Genomic DNA, 21,559 nt, shown 5'->3' on the forward strand with positions numbered 1-21,559 from the left:
CAAGACCCACCCGGGGCCTGACCGGGACCCGCCCGAGACCTCGTTGGAACCTGACCGAGACCCACCTAGGACCTTCTTGGCACCTGACTAGGACTTGACGGGGACTCGCCCGAGATGCGGTGGGACTTGCCCGGGACCTGACCGAGACCCGCCCGGGACCCACTAGGTACTTGACCGGGACCTGCCCAGGATCTGCTCAGGACCCGCTTGAGACTTACCCTAGACCCGCCCGGGACTTGCTTGGGACCGGTTCGGGACCCGCTAGGAACTTGATTGGGACCTGCCCAGGACCTGCCCGGGACCCAACTAGACCTGCCTCGGACCCACCCAAGGCCTAACCGGAACCCGCTCGAGACCCACCCGGTACTTGATCGAAACCCGCCTGGGACCCGACCGAACCTTCATGGGACCCACCCCGGACCTGCTTGGGACTTGACTGGGACTCGATTGGACCTGAATGGGACCTGCCAAGGACCCCGCCGAAACTTGCCTGGGACCCGCTCCTGACCTACCCAGTCGGGTCTCGGTCAGATCTTAGTGGGGTCCCGGGCTAGTCTGGGTGGGTCCTAGTCAAGTCTTGGGTAGGTCCCGGTCAAATCCGAGGCGGGTCCCGAGCAGGTTCGTTCGGGTCCTAGTTGGGTCCTGGTTAAGTTCCGGCGGGGTCCCGGGCTAGTCCCGATCAAGTTCCAGGCGGGTCGTAGTCAAGTCTCGGGCGGGTATTTTTATATTTTATTTTTTAAATTATTGAATATTAGTATTTTTATGTTGTGAACAAAAAAAATATTAGTGATTTTTCGTGCGCGCGCCAAACGCCGAAAAATGTTTTCATTGTAAAATATTTTTCAGTAAAATGACTTCCTTGCAAATATTTTACGACGAAAAATATTTTATGCCGAAACAAACGGAGCCTAAGATTGGTTGTGCGATCAACTGCATCATCATATACGACAACTAATGCTATTGATTCAGAGCTAGCAATTCGAGTTGACGTGTCGGGTTCGGATCAACCTGCCAACTCATTAAGGGTCAGCCCTAACAGGCTAACACACCATTCACTTTTGTTAAACCCTTCCTCTCCCCTCAGCACCCTTCACACTTTTTTTTTTTAAAAAAAAAAAATCAACATCAAAACATTCTCATTATTTTACTTTTATATTACATCATTCACTTTTTATATTAACATCATTTATTATTTATTACTTTTCAAAAATAAAAAATCACTATAAAACAATTTTTTTTACCTTTCAATAAACAAAATTATGTCCCAAGTAAAATTAGGAGAAAAAATTATATCGACGCTCAAGCCAACGTAAAAAAGCAACACTTGGAGCACCACGTGATGGGTCACAAGTCACACCCAACATCAACATGTCACATGTGGGTTAAGCTTTTTGAAATCGCCCATTCACTTTCGGTCTCAGAGAAAAGAGATGGGAAGGAATCGTGAGGGTACTGTTCCTTGCAAAGATGGAGGATGGAATTTGGTGAAGATTGGATGCTTTAAAGTCAAACGGCTATCGTTTCGAAAAATTAGAGATACAAAGTAAACTTTCATTAATTTCAATGACGTTTGCAATGACGTTACTCATTTGAAGGAGCTAGCAGCCTCTCGTTTACGTGCATATTTGTGTGGTAAATGCTAAACGATATGATGATGAATAGGTAGATTGATAAAATGGGTGATCATTATATATATCAACACATACACACAAAGCAGAAAGATAGATAGAAGCAAATGGATTCAAAGATGGTAAAAGTTGATAAGGCTCATGCAGTTTGTATTCCATGCCCAAGTCAAAGCCACATAAAGGCATTGCTTCAATTTGCAAAGCTTCTCCACAGCAAAGGTTTTCACATAACCTTTGTCAACACAGAATTCAACCATCGACGTTTTCTGAAATCTAGAGGCCCCAAGTCCTTAGATGGCTTGCCTGACTTCCAATTCAAAACAATTCCAGACAGCCTTCCTCCATTGAATCCCAATGCTACCCAAGACGCTGATACTCTTTGTGAATCCATTATGGAAAACTTCTTGGCTCCATTTTCAAGCATCCTCCTCAAACTCAACACTGCAATTAATGCTTCAAACAATAATCCTCCAGTCACTTGCATTATTGCAGATGGTTTCATGCCATTCACCCACATTGCCGTTCGAGAGCTTGGAATCCCCATTGTAATGCTCTTCACCGTCTCTGCTTGCAGCTTAATGGCTTTTATGCAGGTTCCTTCTCTCAGGGAGAAAGGCCTCATACCCCTTAAAGGTATAACACCCTAATGAAATCTTGGATTGTCTCTATTATGATTGTTTACAAGTTTCCAAACTAAAAACATCATTTCTTTTTGCAGATGAGAGTTATCTGACAAATGAGTACCAAGACAGTACTAGGCTGGATTCCAGGTATGAGAGATATTCGATTGAGAGATCTCCCAACTGTTATTTGTACTACAAATCCAAATAACCCTTCCTTCAAAATGGTCAGTCAAACAGTAGAGATAGCTCCAAAAGCTTCAAGAATCATTGTTCACACATTTGACGCGTTAGAGCAAGAAGTTTTGGATGCTCTCTCCCCAATGTTTCCTTGTGTATATGCCATTGGCCCTCAGCAACTACTACTTAATCACTCACCCAATGACCCTCTAAAATCAACTGGGTATAGTTTGTGGAAAGAAGAAAATGAGTGCCTTAATTGGCTCAACTCTAAGGCACCAAACTCAGTGATTTATGTGAACTTTGGTAGCATACCTGTCATGACACAACAGCAGTTAGTTGAGATTGGTTGGGGACTTGCAAATAGCAAGTTCATGTTTTTATGGATAATTAGGCCTGATTCAGTTGTTGGTGATTCAGCGATTTTGCCACCTGAGTTCGTGGAAGAAATTAAAGGAAGAGGACTAATATCTAGTTGGTGCCCTCAAGAGGAAGTGCTTAACCACTCCTCCATTGGAGGGTTCTTAACTCACTGCGGGTGGAATTCAATTATTGAAAGCATTTGTGCAGGAGTGCCTATGATTTGTTGTCCATTCTATGGGGATCAGCCAACAAATTGCAAGTATGCTTGCAATGAATGGGGCATTGGCATGGAGATTGATAATGGTGCCAAGAGAGGGGAAGTGCAGAAGATTGTGAAAGAGTTGATGGAGGGCAACAAGGGTAAGAAAATGAAGAAAAAGGTCATGGAGTTAAAAAAATTAGCCGAAGAGGCCACTGGTCCACATGGGTCTTCATCCATCAACTTAGACAAGTTGGTGAATGATGTTCTTTTGTCAAAAGGATAGATGTTTTAGAAGCAAGTGATAATAATGAAAAAAAGGTATCATCATTTAAAAAATTGAGTATTCTACTCTTCATCCATTTGATTGGTGCCCAAGGGTTTGACTTTCTATTGTGTTAATGGGACAAAATCCAGCTAAATTTAGTATGAAAATAAATGACATCATTTACCAAATCTAATAATTCCATATAAAAAAAAAAACCATTGGAAAGGGCTTCTATACATCTTGCCTATTCCTTGGATACATGCATAATTTTTTTATTTTTTAGAAGAAGTTACTTCAACTTAATTTAGAAGAAATTCTGCATTGCATTGAAATTATATTTTCTTTTTTAAAAAACTGTGATGGCTCTATTCTAAAAGTAACATTATTTTGAGCTTGGAAGGGAATTTACTTGTAAAATTTTTAATGCCTGACATATGGGAAAGCTTATCATTCTTGAGATGAGAAAGCTAGGTAGTTGGGCCCAAACTGCATGCCTTGACGGTGAACCAACAAAGCAACAATTTAGATAACAATGGGAGACGTGGTACAGAGGATAACTACCATGTCACTTCATCTTAAATGTCACTGTTAAAATATATATAGCTCTGATACCATGTTAAATATATTGGATAATATATTAGAAGCGGAAGAAAGAGAGAGAAGAGAGAGAGAGAGCGAAAGCACACAATGGACTACATTGTATTGACTCTAATAATAATAATGAATACAGAGGCCTCTATTTATAGAGAGGCAAGTAACCTAATAGATTAAGGAAAGGTAAACCTAGTAGAATAAGGAAAGGTAAACCTAGTAGAATAAGAAAAGGTAAACCTAGTAGACTAATAATACCTAAAGAAGTAAATAAAAAGTAATATTCTTAACATCCCCCCTCAAACTCAATGTGTAAACTTGAGTTTGGATAAACGAAAAGGGAAAGAAAAAGGAATTCGCCGAAAAAGGTGCTTGTGCCGAAACAATTGCCGAAGTAACGCCATAAAAGTTGTTAGAGACCCGTGGATTCTGCCTGAATTTGAGCAATGCATTTAAGCTGGAGTTTGGTTCACTTGGTTATAATTTGACTTGAAAACCATATACTAGTAATGAAGTAGCACACCTGGTCGGCTGAGAAAAGTAGGTTCAGTTAAAAGGGGCTTGTTTGGCCCATAACCCTTGGACTGTCTCGCCTGATCGGCTGAGCTAAAGTCTGACCCAAAAATTCTAGCTAGTAGACCATCTCGCCTGGTCGGCTGAGATAAGTAGGGTCGGTTGAAGAGGCTAATCATGTCTGAAACCCTTGGACCGTCTCGCCTAGTCGGCTGAGATAAGTAGGCCCGATTGAAGAGGCTAATCATGTCTGAAACCCTTGGACCGTCTCGCCTTGTCGGCTGAACTAAAGTCTAACTAGTAGACCGTCTCGCCTGGTCGGCTGAGATAAGCAGGGCCGGTTGAAGAGGCTAATCATGCCTGAAACCCTTGGACCGTCTCGCCTTGTCGGCTAAACTAAAGTCTGGCCCATCTAACTAGTAGACCGTCTCGCCTATCCGGCTGAGCTAAGTAAGGAGAAAAATGGCCGGTTGAAGAGGCTATTCAGTGACCGGTGATGGCGGCATTTGACAAGGCATAAGTGGGCCGGTTGAAAGGGGCTTATTTGGCCCGAAAACCCATGGACCTAAGGAAAGATTGGTCTGACCCGAGAGTGCCATCCGCAAGAAGAATGAACCGGATTGAATTGCGCCAAAGAACAGGCTATAAAACCGAATTGAACAAGCATAAACCAACTTGAACCGCATAAAACAAACGCCTAAATTTGAAGAAGAGTCTTGTTTTCTACCATATAGAGATGCCAAAAGCAAAAATAGACCACAAATTTGAAATCAGGACGAAAAATTGAGTAGGAAACACTTGGTCAACTTTTTCAGTGGTCAAAGTCAACGGTCAACAGTCAAAGTCAATGCTACAAAAGTCAACCATGTCAATGTGCTGATGTGGCAGATCTGGCTGACGTGGTGCATAGAGCTGACGTGGCTCTGATGACGTGGCACACATGCTGGCGTGGCAGTGATGACATGGCAATGATGACATGGCACGCATGGCTGACGTGGCTATGATGACGTGGTAATTAGGTCTGGCGTGGCAAGGATGGCATGGCAATTAGGGCTGACGTGGCAAGGATGGCGTGCGGCACGTGGGGCGATGGCGCGTGTGGTACACGCGCGAACGGAGGAGGCGTGTCCTGGCGCGTGGATCTGACGCGCGGAACTTCTGGGGGCGCGTGGAGGTGCGTACGGCGTCGTATGGAGGATATGGGACTTGTTCTGGAATCACCGAGATGAAAGCTATCGATCGGTGGCCATGGATAAGTGATCGGACCACCGTGGCGGCTGGTGGCGGAAGGGCAGTGGCGGAATTGCCAAAAATTTGGGCGGCGCGTGAGGGCGCGTGTAAGCTCCGATGGGGCTGTGTGCGGCGGCTCTGGGACGGTTGTCTTCCGGGTTTTCAAGCGGTATAGTGATACACTGAAAACCTCGAGGAGAAGATAGAGAACCGTGAGGAGCAGAGAGAATGATTCGCCGGATAACACTGGCGGCGCCGGAAAACGTCAAAGACGTTTATTGGAGGGCACAGAAAGGTGGCTCTGATACCATGTTAAATATATTAGATAATATATTAGAAGCGGAAGAAAGAGAGAGAAGAGAAAGAGAGCGAAAACACACAATGGACTACATTGTATTGAGTCTGATAATAATAATGAATACAGAGACCTCTATTTATAGAGAGGCTAGTAACCTAATAGACTAAGGAAAGGTAAACCTAGTAGACTAAGGAAAGGTAAACCTAATAGACTAATAATATTTAAGGAAGTAAATACCAAGTAAATAACATTAACATAATATTCTTAACAAAACCAAAAACATTTTCGATTGACCAGGATAACCTCCTTTAAGCTGCGTAAAATGATTTTCCTTTTTTATTTTCGTAAACAATTTTTTTTAGTTAGAACTTTTCTTTCTCGATTCACAGTACCAGATTTCATTTTCACATTCTATACATTTGTCGGAGGTCGATGGCCGCCTCCACCTCTGGCCATCGTTGTTGTTACCATTGCTGTTACTAATTTTTTGTATGAATTAAATGCTGAAAAATGTTTTTAGCTGAAATCATTTTCCTGAAGTTTTAAGCTAAATAATAATTTTGCTAAAAACATTTTTTATTAGAAAAGATTTTACGACAATACAAATAGAGCCTTATTAATGTAGCGCGACTTAGTGAGCTGCAAAGAAGAACAACAATAAAGAACGAATATATATTTCTAGATCTTAAGTCTATCAAAGATCTGAGAAATCTTCTCTAAACGCTAGATTCTATCTAGGATTTGAAGGAAAAACTGAAGAAAGCTCAACTCTGAAGCTTGTTATTGAACAAAACTCAAATAATATCAAAAGCTACATTCTAAAATCTATAAAACATGCATTTATAGGCTCCCAAACCCTAAACATAATAATAATACGAAATAAAGTCGGTTTTAACAAATCTACGATGGCCGTCCGGACGGAACATACCCATGTCTAGAAGTGCACCAAAGAAACAAAGAAACGTAAGCTAAAACATAGATGTGTCCAGACCATGAGGAATCTGTATCCGGACATGATTTCCAGGGAGCTCTTTGCAGCTCGTTTTGACCTAGTAAACATCGGAATTAGCCAAATCTCGTGAAACATGACTTTGTAGATCTTTGAAGTAGCTTTCCAACGCCACCAAGCGTGCTCTACTCCGATGTCCAAAACTCGAGTACTTATGATCTTTCTAATAAAGCTGGTCGAGTATCCGTTCCGCCCTACACTTATTTTAATACTTTTTTGTGAAGTGAAATGCAAACCTTGGATGTGGTTTCCTGACTCCCCTTATCAAACAATCCTACGGCTTGCTTGGAGGATTCTCTTAATTTCTATATAGTATTGTTTCATTTTCAGTGTATGAATCAGAGCTGGCTCCTGAAGGGTACAAGGAAACCGCGAGGCAGCATCCAAGAGCAGTTCACTTTGTTTCTGAGAAGCATGTTTTGGCATGCAGTGTCAATCTTGGTGCTGCTGATGATCAGCAAGAAAAGGAGAAGCCTACAATGGCGGAAAATGTCACTACTGCACAGAAGTTGTCACCATTGGATGAAACCCATCCGATTGCTTCAAAATTCCAAGGCCTCACTGTTTCAGCCCCAGCTGGCTCACAATCCGTTTCAGGGGAGGCAGCTCCACTGCCCATGTCGTGCAGGACCTGCAGGTGGCCAGCTCCACAAACTTGCTCATCCCCGGTGGGGACTCCACAAACTTGTTCAGCCCCGGCAGCTCCACACAGCGGAAATGTTAGTTTTGGAGAGCAAATTTGGGATAAGGGTGTTTCAGTGAAGGAGTATTTGATTCAAAAAATTGAGCCAGGGGAAGATGAGAGAGCACTTTCCCAAGTGATATCGGAGACGATGAGTCCCAGGAGAATTCCTGGTGATTTTGGTGTGGTGGAGAAGGTGAGAGAGGCTGTGACTTCTTTGCTAAGGAATGAGTCCTGCAAATACACACCTGCAATTTCTGCTACATCACACACGCAGATTTCCGCCAACAATGCACTTTCAGCGGCTAAAAACTCACCGTCACACGCACACCTTCCGATCTCCACCAATGCTCATGAGGGTAACTTTTTTTTTTTTTACACGAGCTATTGTTTTCTGGAGCATGTTATAATAATTCATATCTCATTTATGGGTCTTTGTCTAATATTATTGCAGTTGGCGAAGGAGAAAATCATGGAAGAATACTCCAAGCCAATTGAGATAAGAGGAATCAATGCAAATTTCTGATCGAGTTTTAGGTATCAATAAGTAGTTTGCCGAGATGATCATTTCCTGTGTTTGAATAAGCCATGTATGATACATATATGGTACTCACCAATAAACAGTTTCTGCAGATCTAGAAGTTCAAAAAATTTCAAATCAATGCAACAAATTAAGACCTTTCCTGTTTATGAATTTTCAGTGCTAATGTAGTTTTACATAATAATAATAATAAAAATGTTATGGAGATTGATATATTGGGAAGACTTTTAGTAAGCCCATAATATAGTATGTTGAAACACTACACAACTTAAAAGCTTAAGTCTATAAGTTTGGACCCTCGCTCATTCATGCTTACAAGTTACAACTTGCACATTTGTTCCTACTCCAAGAACCATTGTTAAGCTCATGCCATTGTGCCACTCCACCATTTCGCACACCATCATCAACTCTCATATTGCTTGTTAGGAAAATCGATACATTGTGGAGTCTTTTAGTCAACCCATAATATAACATATTTAGAAACCACACAACCTAAAAGCATAACCCTATGAGTTTGGGCCCAAAATTTCAAAAATTTTCAATGTGGCCCTTCAGTTAACCATTTCCGTCTAATTTGACTGAAAATTGGTCACATGTATTTTTTGGTCTTAAATTTTCAAATTTGTCCTAATATATTTTAACAAATATCAAAAATGCCCCCAAGTCAAACCAATAACAAAAAAATAAAAAATAAAAATTTGGGGGTGGGCGAGCCATCACCCCTTTGGCCACAAAAGGTTTGGGGGTGGTCAGCCACCCCCCCATGGGTCGTGCCACCCCCAATCTGGCCTTTTGGGGTGGTCATAGCCACCCCCAAAGGGTTTGGGGGTGGTTTCGGCCACCCCCATTTGGCCCCTTGGGGTGGTCGGCTACCCCCGATGGACTGAGCCACCACCTTGGCCATTTGGGGGTGGTTGAAACCACCTCCATTTGGCCTAGCCACCACAATTTTTTTTTTTTAAAAAAAAAAAAAATAAAATAAAATTGTAGGGGCAATTTAGTATTTTTTTTATTATTTCCGTTAGAGAAAACCAAAATGGTTAACGGATGAGCCACAATGAAAAATTTTGAAACTTTGATGGGGTGCATTACATTTTTGAAACATTAATTGAAAGTTAAATTGAAAATAATCTAAAACTTGAGGGAGATAAAGTGTAATTTCCCCTTTGAAATAATAATAATTTAACACGATATCAAAATAAAGGTCTTAAATTAAAACCTTATCCTCATAATTCATTCAATTTCAATCGAATATTTCGATGAACATTGTCCCCTTCGTAATGTTCACCGAAATATTGCAATCGATCTTGTGCCTTCCCAAGCAAACACATACACATTGTCCCCTCCTTTACACGGAATGTCAACATCGAATTGCCAAGACCTTCCAAATAAGACATGATCCACATCCGTTTCGAGCATGACATAAAAATATCGTAAAGTATAGTATATGTGTCTTGATGGGATTGAGTTAGGTTTTGACTCAGTCGGACTTGAAGATGCACCTGCAATTCCTACCATTTAAACCTCTTATGTATGACTCTCAGCGAGCTGATGCTACTATAGCCCGGCCAAGTAAGGATTGAATAGTTACAAGTTGGTTTTTCCCGTCCATCTATTTAAAAAAAAAAAAAAAAAAAGGGGGTTTAGGTTCAATTCTAGAGTTCTGAATTCTCATCATCCCTTCAGTGTAATAATCAGAGTTTGAAGCTAACCATTAATTAGGTTGTAGAAGCTTGGGGAATCGACAAGAACATTAATTAACTGCGGGCCTGCACAAGATGAATGATAAACATGTACTAGGTCTACCATGAAAAGGCCTTAGGCATGACAAAAGTGATCATTTAATTATGATGGATTGATACATATCTTTTTCAATTACGTGAAGATGACGGGACCAAAAAATGTTTTTGATAGGCTCCCGTAACTTATTTCAACCACACCCTGACAAGAGATTTTGGGTAAAATCAAAGCACATGCTGGTTGAATTTTGGGCAAAATCAAAGCACATGTAGGTTGAATTTTTTTGAAACATGACTTCTCAACTAATTTATTACACCTATGGTTGATGTGAAAGTATTTAAAGTGATTACACTGCACAACGGATGTGATAAATGAGTACAAGTAGTAGGATTACTCATTTATATATGATTGCCTATTATATATATATATATATATATATATATATAAAAGTTGAATTACTCTCAAAAATATCTTAATATTGCGACATGTGGCATGTAAATAGTAGGATTACTCATTTATATATGATTGCCTATCATATATATATATATAAGCCGAATCACTCTCAGAAGTGCCTTAATATTGTGACATGTGGCATGAACCCTTTTTATTTTAATGCTAAACCGGTTTTTTAAGACATAATTTGTGAACCGGTTTTTTAAGAGTGAACCGGTTCTTACTTAAAAAACGAGTCATTAAATTAATGTAATTAATGACATTTAATTATATTTCAAGAGTTTTCCATACATAAATTATTTAATAAATTAAGTATTATCAATATCCAAATCAAATAAGGAAACAAATAATACAAATAAAATCATATCATATATCATAGCCGAAGCCTTCTTTTGAAGTGCCTTCAAATCGCGACATGTGGCATAAACCAATTTTTTTTAAAGAATAAACAGATTTTTTAACTCATTATTTTAAAAAGTGAACAGCTAAAAATTGAACGGTTCATATTTTTGTTCTCTTTTTATCTCTCTTTTTTTCCTCTCTCTCAACGTCTCTTTCTTTCCTTTTTTTTTTTTTTTTTTTTTTTTTTTTCGAAGTCATTCACTCTCATTCCATATTTCTCTCTCTTGAACCGGTTCATATCTCTCTCTCTCTCTCCTTTTTTTTCCTCTCTCTCCACGTCTCTCTCTCTTTTTTCTCTCCAAGTCTTTCACTCTCATTCAACATCTCTCTCTCTCTCTCTCTTAATTTCAAAAAAAATCTCTCCCTCCACTCTCCAACATTAATATCTCTCATCTTTTTTCTCTCCATCTCTATCTTTCTCTTTCTCCACTCTCCAACATTAACAAAAACATAATCTATTGGCCTAAAAAATTCAAATTGGAGGTAATTATTCTTCTTAACCTTTTTTTTTTAGACCGACAATGTTTTAACATATTCTAATTTATATAAATTAAACTAAAATTAAAGGACATATGTTTTAATTCATTTGAATGTTTATGGATTTTTTTTTTTTGTGTAATTTACTCGGATTTTCAAGCATATTTTTAGGTTTTTTTTTTTCTCTACTTTTGAAAGAAAGATTATTTTGCTTTTTTTTTTTTTTTAATATTCGGAATTATATAGGTTTTATTTGTATTGAAATAAGATAGATGATTTGTTTGATTGCATTTAATCTTTATTGAAAGATTTTGTTTTATTTTGTATTCATAATTTTTTTTTCTCAAATGTTCAGAATTATGTGAATTTTATTTGTATTTAAATATAACATTTAGCATGTCTTTTTATTGAAAGAGTGATGATTAATTTTTTAACATGACTATTTTAGCCTGTAATTAATAAAAAAAAAAAAAAAAATTGAAGATGCGTTTAAGTTTTAAAATAAAATATAATAAAGAACCCCGCGCATAGCGCAACTTGTATGCTAGGGTATCTATGTATAAATAGATACATAGATACTTCTTCTTCATTTTTGTAGAGGTAACCAAAAGAATTTTCCTTCCAAAATGCTTCTACTTCATTTTTGTAGATTTACTCGAATTTTCTAGCATTTTTTGGAAGTGTTGAAAGAAATTTATTTGATTGCATTAAATATTGAGTGAAATATGTGTTTTATTTTGTATTAAAAAGAAGAGAGAAGATTTTGTTTATTTTACTCTGTAGTTTTTCTGAAATGATTAGAATTTTATAGGTTTTATTTGTATTACAATATAATAAGTATCACATCAACAATATCAGAGTTTCCTACTAATTTTCTATTAATATTTTGATCACCAGAATTCAAGTGTCCTTCTTGCTATTTTTTTTTTCTTTTATACTTTTCATTAAGTAGATGTTTGGTACATTTCTAAAAAAAAAAACCAAAAAAAAATACATGTTCAGTAAATTACTGGTGTATAACCTTTAGTATGTATTTTCATACACCTATTTTAGCTTATAATGAAAAGTAAGATGTGATACGTTTAAGTTTTAAAATTAAATTATAATGAAGAATCTCGTGCATAGCGCGGGTTATGTGTTAGCGAAAAATAAAGTTGGGATAAGTGTTGATCTGAACTATTGAGGATGAAAATTGCTCATAGGTGGGGCTGACAATTTAACATAAAATAAGCGAATTCATATTGAGTGATTGGATCCGCTTAATTAAATGGGTCGGTTTAAAATTGACTTATATAGTATTATATCCATATCTTGATACAATTCGAACTCGATACGAGATATAAGGGCTGACAATTTTTGACAAGAATCGCGAACCTAACCCGTAAGCACGAATTGTCACCCATACTCACATGTATGACTAGCAATTTTTGATACGACCTACAAATCCAATATGAATCCAACACGAAATTAGTAGAATATGATTAAAGAGTTTGATTTGTTTAGTTAAATTAATTGAATTATAATTGATTTATATATATAGTCTTTTGCCAATTTCTTGATACAACCTAATAAAATCCCACACGCAATACAAAAGGCCAACCCCTAGTGACATTGGCCATAACATGATGAAAAAGGTTTCTTTCATCCCCATTGAAAATATTGTCATTGAAATTTTTCTTGTATTCATTTCAAATGGTTGTACGATTGCATAGACTTTATAGAAAAGATACGAAGGAAAGATTGAGACAATTTTATGTACTTGCCGTTGCTCTAGGCAAGAAGCCATAATTGGGAGAATTATTTTTCTATTGTCCTTCGAAAAAAGGCTTTAATGATGAGATGATGACATCTGGAGTACCATCAATGGGAAGTTCTCTTTGGAGGGAAAGTCGTTGGTTCACTATGACTAAGGGTTTAGAATCCAAAACTTTTCCAATCACAATTCCTAGTTGATCCTTTGCCTGGTTTGATAATAATTTTTTTTCTTCAAAAAAAACAAAAAAAGAAAAGAAAGAGGTAGAAAATTTCAGCAATCGGTTTCCACGAGTTTGAGACATTTAAACAAACCTTCTGTTTACACTTGGAAAAAAAAAAGGGCCTTCTGTTTACAAAAAGCAGGCTTGTTCCCTACTTTCCCAATGGCTACATTTCTTAGATCACTTCATTTTCTGATACTTCTCTATGTTTCCAATATTCCCTTGGCCTTTGCTCAAGATGAAAACCAATTTATCTACAATGGCTTCCAGCAAGCCAAGCTGCAGCTTGATGGAATCGCAGTAATCCACAGCAATGGTCTACTGCAGCTAACCAACCTTTCATATAAACAAACTGGTCATGCTTTCTACCAATTCCCTCTAAAGTTTAACACAACTTCATCCACTTTAACTTCATCTCTTTCATTTTCTACCAACTTTGTGTTTGCCATGGTTGCCGAGGGGAATAACCCTGGTGGTCACGGCATTGCCTTCACCATCAGTCCCTCGAGAGACTTCTCCCGTACTCAAGGAAGTCGGTTTCTGGGGCTCTTCAATAGTTCAACTAACGGCCTTTCTACAAACCACATCTTGGCCATCGAGCTTGATACTGTTCAGAACGCTGACTTACAAGATATTGAAATGAATCATGTGGGAGTCGATGTGAACGGCATGATATCAAATGAATCAGCTGCTGCAATGTATTTTTCCAATGAAGAAGGGAAGAATATAAGGTTGGATCTCATGAGTGGGAATCCAATGCATCTCTGGATAGACTATGATGAAGCAGAAAAGTTACTCAATGTAACACTCGCTCCAACCACAATCCCAAAACCAGACCGGCCTCTATTGTCAACACCCATTGATTTGTCTGAAATTCTCTTGGAATCCATGTATGTTGGTTTCTCTTCAGCCACAGGTGCACTTGCAAGTTCCCACTACATTCTTGGATGGAGCTTTAATAAAAGTGGACCATCACAAAGCCTTGATGTTTCAAGCCTCCCTCCACTTCCCCGACAGGGGAAAAGAGCGAAACCAAGCCCAATGATCATGACTTCTGTCATAGCAGTAGCACTTGTGCTGATAACCGTCGCTGGAGCTGCTTACATTTTGAGGAGGAAGAAATATGAAGAAATACGAGAAGATTGGGAAGAGGAGTATGGCCCCCACAGGTTCAGCTACAAGAATCTCCACAAAGCAACCAAAGGTTTCAAAGACACTGAGCTTCTTGGAGAAGGAGGTTTTGGAAAGGTTTACAGAGGAATACTTCCTTCTTCTAATCTACAAATTGCAGTAAAGAGAGTCTCCCATGATTCCAAACAAGGTATGAAGGAATTTGTGGCTGAGATCGTTAGCATGGGAAGACTGAGGCATAGAAACTTGGTGCAGCTCCTTGGCTATTGCCGGCGAAGGGGCGAACTCCTCTTGGTGTATGATTATATGCCCAATGGAAGCCTTGACAAGTTCTTATATAGCAATGAAAAACCAAATCTTAACTGGGTTCAACGGTTTAGAATCATCAAAGGAGTAGCATCTGGCCTTCTTTACCTCCATGAAGAGTGGGAGCAGGTTGTTCTACACCGAGATGTAAAAGCAAGCAATGTTCTATTGGATGCTGAATTAAATGGAAGGCTAGGAGACTTTGGCCTTGCCAGATTATACGACCATGGCACCAATCCTCAAACCACCCATGTGGTAGGGACTCTGGGTTATTTGGCTCCGGAGCTTACTAGAACGGGAAGGGCAACCACTTGCAGTGATGTGTTTGCTTTTGGGGCTTTCATGCTGGAAGTGGCTTGTGGAAGGAGGCCGATAGAGGTACCAGCCCTGGGACTGCCTGAACGGATGATTTTGGTTGATTGGGTCTCTGAGTGCTGGAGAAGAAGAGCTATCCTTGATGCTAGCGATCCAAGATTGGAAGGGAATTATGTGGTGGAGGAAATGGTATTAGTTTTGAAACTAGGCCTGTTTTGCTCATTTGCAATACCAGCTGCAAGGCCTAGCATGAAGCAAGTGATGCAGTTGTTGGATGGTGATGCTGATCTGCCGGAATTACCACATGACAGTGTTTTTGGTGCATTTTCAAGTGATGAATCATCCGCTTTCAAGTCGTTTCCTTTTACCCTGTCTTCTGCTCCTTCCATGTGTAGCACTGATTCAATCCTGAAAAGTGGTCGTTGAATCAGCCGGGTGTCTCATGCTACGGGTAGATTAGATCTTGGATCTATGCTTGGAATTAAATCTGGACATTGAAAAAACTAGAGTATATGTACTGTAGTTTTCTTAAAGCACCTTATATTTGATGCATATGATGTAAATGGTTTCTTTCACTGAATCTAGTCGTTGAAAATGGTATTATGTAGTAGTCTGCCTAAGCTTTACATAGTACAATAAAATCAATTCACTTGTTGCAAGCTTTATAGATCGTTATTTGAGCAGTGTTTGCAGAAACCAGATTGAGTTGCTCATCAAGTTTTAGTACTCTGTAGAGGTTTTTCCTTTCTTTTATCTCTTTGAAAAAGAAAACTACTTGCAATATCTTTGTTTACTACAACAAAACAGTGATATAAGGCAATCAGGTTTGAATGCTGCTGATGTATGCATATGTTTTGGAAATGACATAAATTTCTTCCAAATCAGTCTAGAGATGATATCTTTCAACTCATTTAAAATATGAGTAATTCTAGAAGGCTTACTTGTATTCTACTGAGAATGATCTAGTTATTAAAATTACCACTGGACTTGTGATCGATCATTATTGAATTTTGATCAAAAGTCCAATGGTGATTTTAATAGCCACATCATTCTTAGCAGGATACAAGTAGGCCTTCTAGAATTACTCTTAAAATAGTGTCAAGTATTTATAAATATTTAAAACGAACATTAAATTCTTAAGTTCATTAATTACAATTTACTAACTTAGACTAATGTTTTAAATATTTATAAACACTTGACACTATTTTAAGTAGGTTGGAGAATATTTTAACCATAATGATTTGGAAATTTCTGTCCCTCTGAAAATACATGTGTTAGCCGGTGAATTCTTTAATTTAAGGAGATACTTTATCTTGTCCTGTGAATTGACATTTGACGTTAACCAACCAGCCTGTGAAGAGACGTTGCCACTAGCTAAGGAAAACATCTCTGTCCTTCAAGAAAATATCTGCTAGCAAAAGGGAAACTAATACAATACAAGAAAGCTCTAGCATACATGGAAACCAAGCTGTGCATTAATAAGAAAATATCCCATAAAAATCCTCATTGTGACTCAACGGTCATATTGTCATCTAGTGTATATAATACGTGTAGCAGACTGTAAAATCAAGCATAAACTTTTTATTATTCACAATTTATGAACTGTCATATGACCGTTATCAATTTGTAAATGATTTTCTAGTAAAAATTGTAATACTTCAAACATTTTCCAACATATATTGATTAAGGTAAGCAGCCAGTAGACTTACAAAGAAAAAAAAAACAGTAGACCTGCAATATTCCTCCATGTGTTGCTCAAGAATCATTTTTTTCATTGTACTGATAAAAAGATAAGGATGATCAAAGTTGCCTTTTGGGGGCATCAAGCTTTTCCTCCGACCTCCTCCTCATTTGAAAATTTAGACCAATTTAAATTCTTTGACCAGACAAACTCTGGAAGCAAAACCAGTTGTTGGTTGGCACGGCAAATTGTAAAGCGACAAAAATACAGGTGCATCAAATGCATAACACCGAAACAAAGCAGGTGGATTTAATGTAACATTACTGGCTGCCACACACGGAAACATTAACCCATCGACAGAGGACAAAAGGCTCACTTCACATGAGCTTGAGAAACTTCACAAAAAGAAAGCTTTTCCCTTTTCTCCCAATGGCTACAGTTCTCAGATCGCTTCTTCATTTTCTGATGCTTCTCTATGTTTCCAATACTCTGTTGGGCCTGGCTCAAGATGAAGACCAATTCATCTACAATGGCTTCAACCAAGCCAAGCTCCATCTTGATGGAATCGCAGAAATCCACCCCAATGGCCTGCTGCAGCTAACCGACCTTTCAAACAACCAAGTTGGTCATGCTTTCTACCAAGTTCCTATAAAATTCAACACAGCTTCATCTCTTTCATTTTCTACCAACTTTGTGTTTGCCATGGTTCCTAAATTCTGTCAGAATTGGTGACTTGTTTTCATCAACCTTACCGTGGGCCCCACAGCAATATGGCATCCCATATTGTTGACTTGTGCTTTCTCTCTCACACGTGCATTTGGCCTCTCCATCTATTGAGCTTCTTCTAGAAGCTTTAAGAAAATGCCTTCAATTCTTTTGTTTATTGAGCCATTTGGTCATCAAAGAAGGAGAGAGGCAGCAGCTTTAGAGGAATAGAGAAAAAGAAGAAAAGCACGCCGAGAGAGGGAGAGACTTTTGTTGTAGAGAGAGAAGAAATACACTATTTGTCTTCAATTTCATCTCACATTTGTAATGCTGAAAAGCTAAGAGAATTTTAGAGAATGTTTTCTCTTTTGAGTGAGATTGGGGCTTTTGGGGTGTATTGGGGCTTTTGGGTTTGAGTGGTTTTGTTTGTACTACTCTTTGCACTCCACTTTTTGTTAGTGAATTTTTCCTGGATCGCTTCCGCCAGTGGATGTAGGCTTATTAAGCCGAACCATTTAAATCTTGGTGTCTTGTGTGGTTGTGTTATTTTTCTATTCTGCACTTTTCTACTTCTTTGGTGACATTGGATTTGCATTTGTCATAACAAACTGGTATCAGAGCTCGGGTATTTATTTTGCGGGATGGCTACTGCAAAATTTGAAGTAGAGAAGTTTGATTATCAGAATAGTTTCAGTCTTTGGGGCATCAAGATGCGAGCTTTGTTACGACAACAAGGCTTGGCGAAGATTTTGGCTGGCGAGGTGCCATCAACATCATCAACGGAGGAAATGAAGGAACTTGAAGAAAAAGCCCACAGTGCAATTTTGTTGTCTCTTTCAGATGGAGTTTTAAGAGAAGTTGCTGATGAAGAAACAGTCGCTGGACTTTGGAAGAAGCTGGAGAGCTTGTACATGAAGAAATCCCTCACTAACTGATTGTATTTGAAGCAACGGTTATACACCCTCAAGATGAAAGAAGGTATGCCTCTTTGTGATCATCTTGATGACTTTAATAGAATTATTTTGGATCTGAAAAATATTGATATTAAAGTAGATGATGAGGATCAAGCCCTGATTTTGTTATGTTCACTACCGGATGCCTTTGATAATTTTGTTAATTCAATGTTGTATGGTAGAGATACTATCTCCTTAGCTGATGTTAAATCTGCTTTAAATTCTATGGAGTTGAGGACAAGATTGAATAGTAAAGGTAGTGATAATCAGGCAGAGGGTTTATTTGTTAAGGGTCGTTCAGAAAATTCTTCTAATTTTAGAGGTCGATCCAGTGAGAGGGATTCAGGTAAAAGTAAATCAAGAGGCTGATCACAGTCCAGGTCAAAGAAGAAAGTAAAGTGTTACTATTGTAAAAAGTATGGGCATTATAAATCCGAGTGTCCGAAGTTGAAAAATAAAGAGGAAGGTGACAAGCAAAGTTCATCTTCTGTGGCTGGTGTTGTGGAAGGAAATTCTAAGGGTTCAGAACTTGTCTTTGCAGTTACCATTTCTAATGATCGTTCTAACGACAAGTGGGTCATTGATATTACTTGTACATTTCATATGTCCCCTAAAAGGGATTGGTTTACTGCCTATGATTCAGTCAATGGTGGTTCAGTCTTGATGGGAAATAATGTCGCCTGCAAGATTGTTGGTATTGGTACAATCAGAATTAGGATGCATGATAGGATTGTGAGGACTTTGACGAATGTTCGAGATATACCAGATTTGAAGAAAAATCTTATTTCATTGGGCACTTTGGACTCCCTTGGATACAAGTATTCCGGTGAAGGTGGAGTCATTCGGGTTAGCAAAGGCTCATTGGTTATAATGAAAGGTAACAAGGTTGATGGCCTCTACTTTCTTCAGGGTAGTACGGTAACAGGTTCAGCTACTGTGTCTTCTTTAGATGATCCAGATTCAGACACTACCCGGTTATGGCATATGCGGTTGGGTTATATGAGTGAGAGGGGTATGACAATCCTGAGCAAGCGGGGTTTGCTTTGTGACCAGAAAACAGGATCTCTTGACTTTTGTGAGCATTGTGTATTCGGGAAACAGTGCAGAGTCAAGTTCAATACAGGCATCTACAAAACAAATGGTACATTGGATTATACCCATTTAGATCTATGGGGTCCCTCTCAGGTTCCATCAAAGGGTGGTGCTCGATACTTTGTTACATTTATTGATGATTATTCGAGAAAAGTTTGGGTGTATTTTTTGAAGAAGAAAAGTGATGTGTTTGCCACTTTCAAGCAATGGAAGACATTAATTGAGAATCAGACTGGGAAGAAAATCAAGCGACTCAGAACAGACAACGGCATGGAATTTTGTGGTGGTGAATTTAATAAATTCTGCAAGGATGAAGGCATCGCTAGACATCGCACAGTTAGTCATACTCCACAGCAAAATGGGGTAGCTGAGCGGATGAACAGGACTCTCTTGGAGAGAGCGCGTTGCCTACTTTCAAATGCCGGGTTGTCTAGAGATTTTTGGGCTGAGGCAGTCAATACTGCTTGCTATTTGGTCAACTGTTCTCCATCAATAGCCATTGATTGTAAAACTCCTTATGATGTATGGTCTGGTACTCCTGCTGATTATTCATTTTTAAAAACTTTTGGTTGTCCTGCTTATTGTCATATGAATGATGGTAAGCTTGAGCCTAGGTCAAAGAAATGTATATTTCTAGGCTATGCGGATGTGGTGAAGGGATATAGATTGTGGTGTTCTGATCCTAAATCACCTAAGTTTATAGTCAGTAGAGATGTTGTATTTGATGAATCTGCCATGCTTCATCCGAGAAAGGAGTCTATTGTTTCTGCAAGAAAGGAGTAGGGTTCTAGCAAGGAGGTGGAGCTTCAGGTGGAGGCTTCACAGAGGGTGCGAGATAACACTCAGGATCAGCCTGTTACAGATGTTCATGATTCCAGTTCTGATGATGATGATCCACAAGAAGAGCAAGAGACCAGTATTGCGGCTGGTAGATAGAGGAGGCAGATTAGGCCACCTCAGAGATATGGCTATGCAGATTTGGTAGCATATGCACTTACTGTGGTAGAGGACACTGCAATCCAGGAGCCTTCCACTTACTCAGAAGCTGTCACAAGTAGTGAGTCTGCTCAATGGGTTGTTGCCATGAATGAGGAGATTGAGTCTCTTCATAAGAACCAAACATGGGAATTGGTGAAATTGCCTAAAGGGGCTAAAACTGTTGGTTGCAAATGGATCTTCAAGAAAAATGAAGGAATCCCAGGTGTTGAAGATGCAAGGTTCAAGGCACGTTTGGTAGCAAAGGGCTATAGTTATAGAAAAGGTATGGACTTCAATGAAGTTTTCTCTCCTGTTGTGAGACATAGTTCTATTCGTGTTTTGCTTGCCATGGTTGCTCTAAATGATTTGGAACTTGAGCAACTTGATGTGAAAACTGCATTTCTGCATGGTGAGCTTGAGGAAACCATTTACATGCATCAGCCAGAAGGGTTCATTGCTGAAGGTAAAGAAGATCATGTTTGTCAGTTGAAGAGGTCGTTGTATGGTTTAAAACAATCTCCAAGACAGTGGTACAAGCGCTTTGACAGCTTTATGATCGGACATGGTTACATAAGAAATAACTATGACAGATGTGTGTATTACAGGCAATTGTCAGATGGTTCTTTTGTTTATTTGTTACTCTATGTGGATGACATGCTTATTGCTGCTAAAAGCATGTTGGAGATTAAGAGATTGAAATCTATGTTGAGTGATGAGTTTGAAATGAAGGATTTGGGTGCTGCAAAGAAAATCCTTGGTATGGAGATTCACAGGGATAGAAAAAGCGGGAAAGTTATACTTGTCACAGAAAAAGTACATTGAGAAAGTACTTGAACGCTTTGGTATGCATAATTCTAAACCAGTTAATACTCCACTTGCAGCTCATTTCAGACTTTCAACGGCATCAGCGCCACAGAGTGAGGAGGAGGAGCAGTTCATGTCGTGTGTTCCTTACTCCAGTGCAGTTGGAAGCATCATGTATGCTATGGTGTGCACTCGTCCAGATATTTCACAGGCAGTCAGTGTTGTTAGTCGCTACATGGCGAATCCGGGCAAGGCTCACTGGCAGGCAGTGAAATGGATACTCCGTTATTTACAGGGTACTACAGATGTTGGCTTAGTCTATGATAGAGGTAGTGATATCAGTTCCAGTGTTATTGGTTATGTTGATTCAAATTATGCTGGTGATTTGGATAAAAGAAGATCTCTGACAGGTTTTGTTTTCACT

At 38.9% G+C, this 21,559-nt stretch overlaps 2 protein-coding genes and 1 pseudogene across 2 annotated transcripts in view; all 3 read left to right on the forward strand.

Annotated features, from left to right (window-relative positions):
- Window positions 1-8,285, forward strand: part of LOC132164597 (uncharacterized) — an 11,330-nt gene extending 3,045 nt beyond the window's left edge. Inside the window, exons 3-4 of the mRNA XM_059575134.1 lie at window positions 7,230-7,940; window positions 8,036-8,285. Coding sequence (XP_059431117.1) covers window positions 7,230-7,940; window positions 8,036-8,079 — 755 coding nt within the window. The 3' untranslated portion in view covers window positions 8,080-8,285. The remainder of the gene's footprint in view (window positions 1-7,229; window positions 7,941-8,035) is intronic.
- On the forward strand, window positions 1,736-3,276 carry LOC132163302 (7-deoxyloganetin glucosyltransferase-like; annotated as a pseudogene).
- A 5,040-nt stretch (window positions 8,286-13,325) lies between the features above and the next one.
- LOC132164124 (L-type lectin-domain containing receptor kinase SIT2-like) lies at window positions 13,326-15,572 on the forward strand. Its single transcript, XM_059574550.1, has one exon. It carries the CDS (start codon window positions 13,333-13,335, stop codon window positions 15,346-15,348), a length of 2,016 nt encoding a protein of 671 aa, XP_059430533.1. The 5' UTR covers window positions 13,326-13,332; the 3' UTR covers window positions 15,349-15,572.
- Window positions 15,573-21,559: the final 5,987 nt, after the last annotated feature.

This window comes from Corylus avellana, chromosome ca10, assembly GCF_901000735.1.
Source record: "Corylus avellana chromosome ca10, CavTom2PMs-1.0".
Taxonomy (NCBI): Eukaryota; Viridiplantae; Streptophyta; class Magnoliopsida; order Fagales; family Betulaceae; genus Corylus; species Corylus avellana.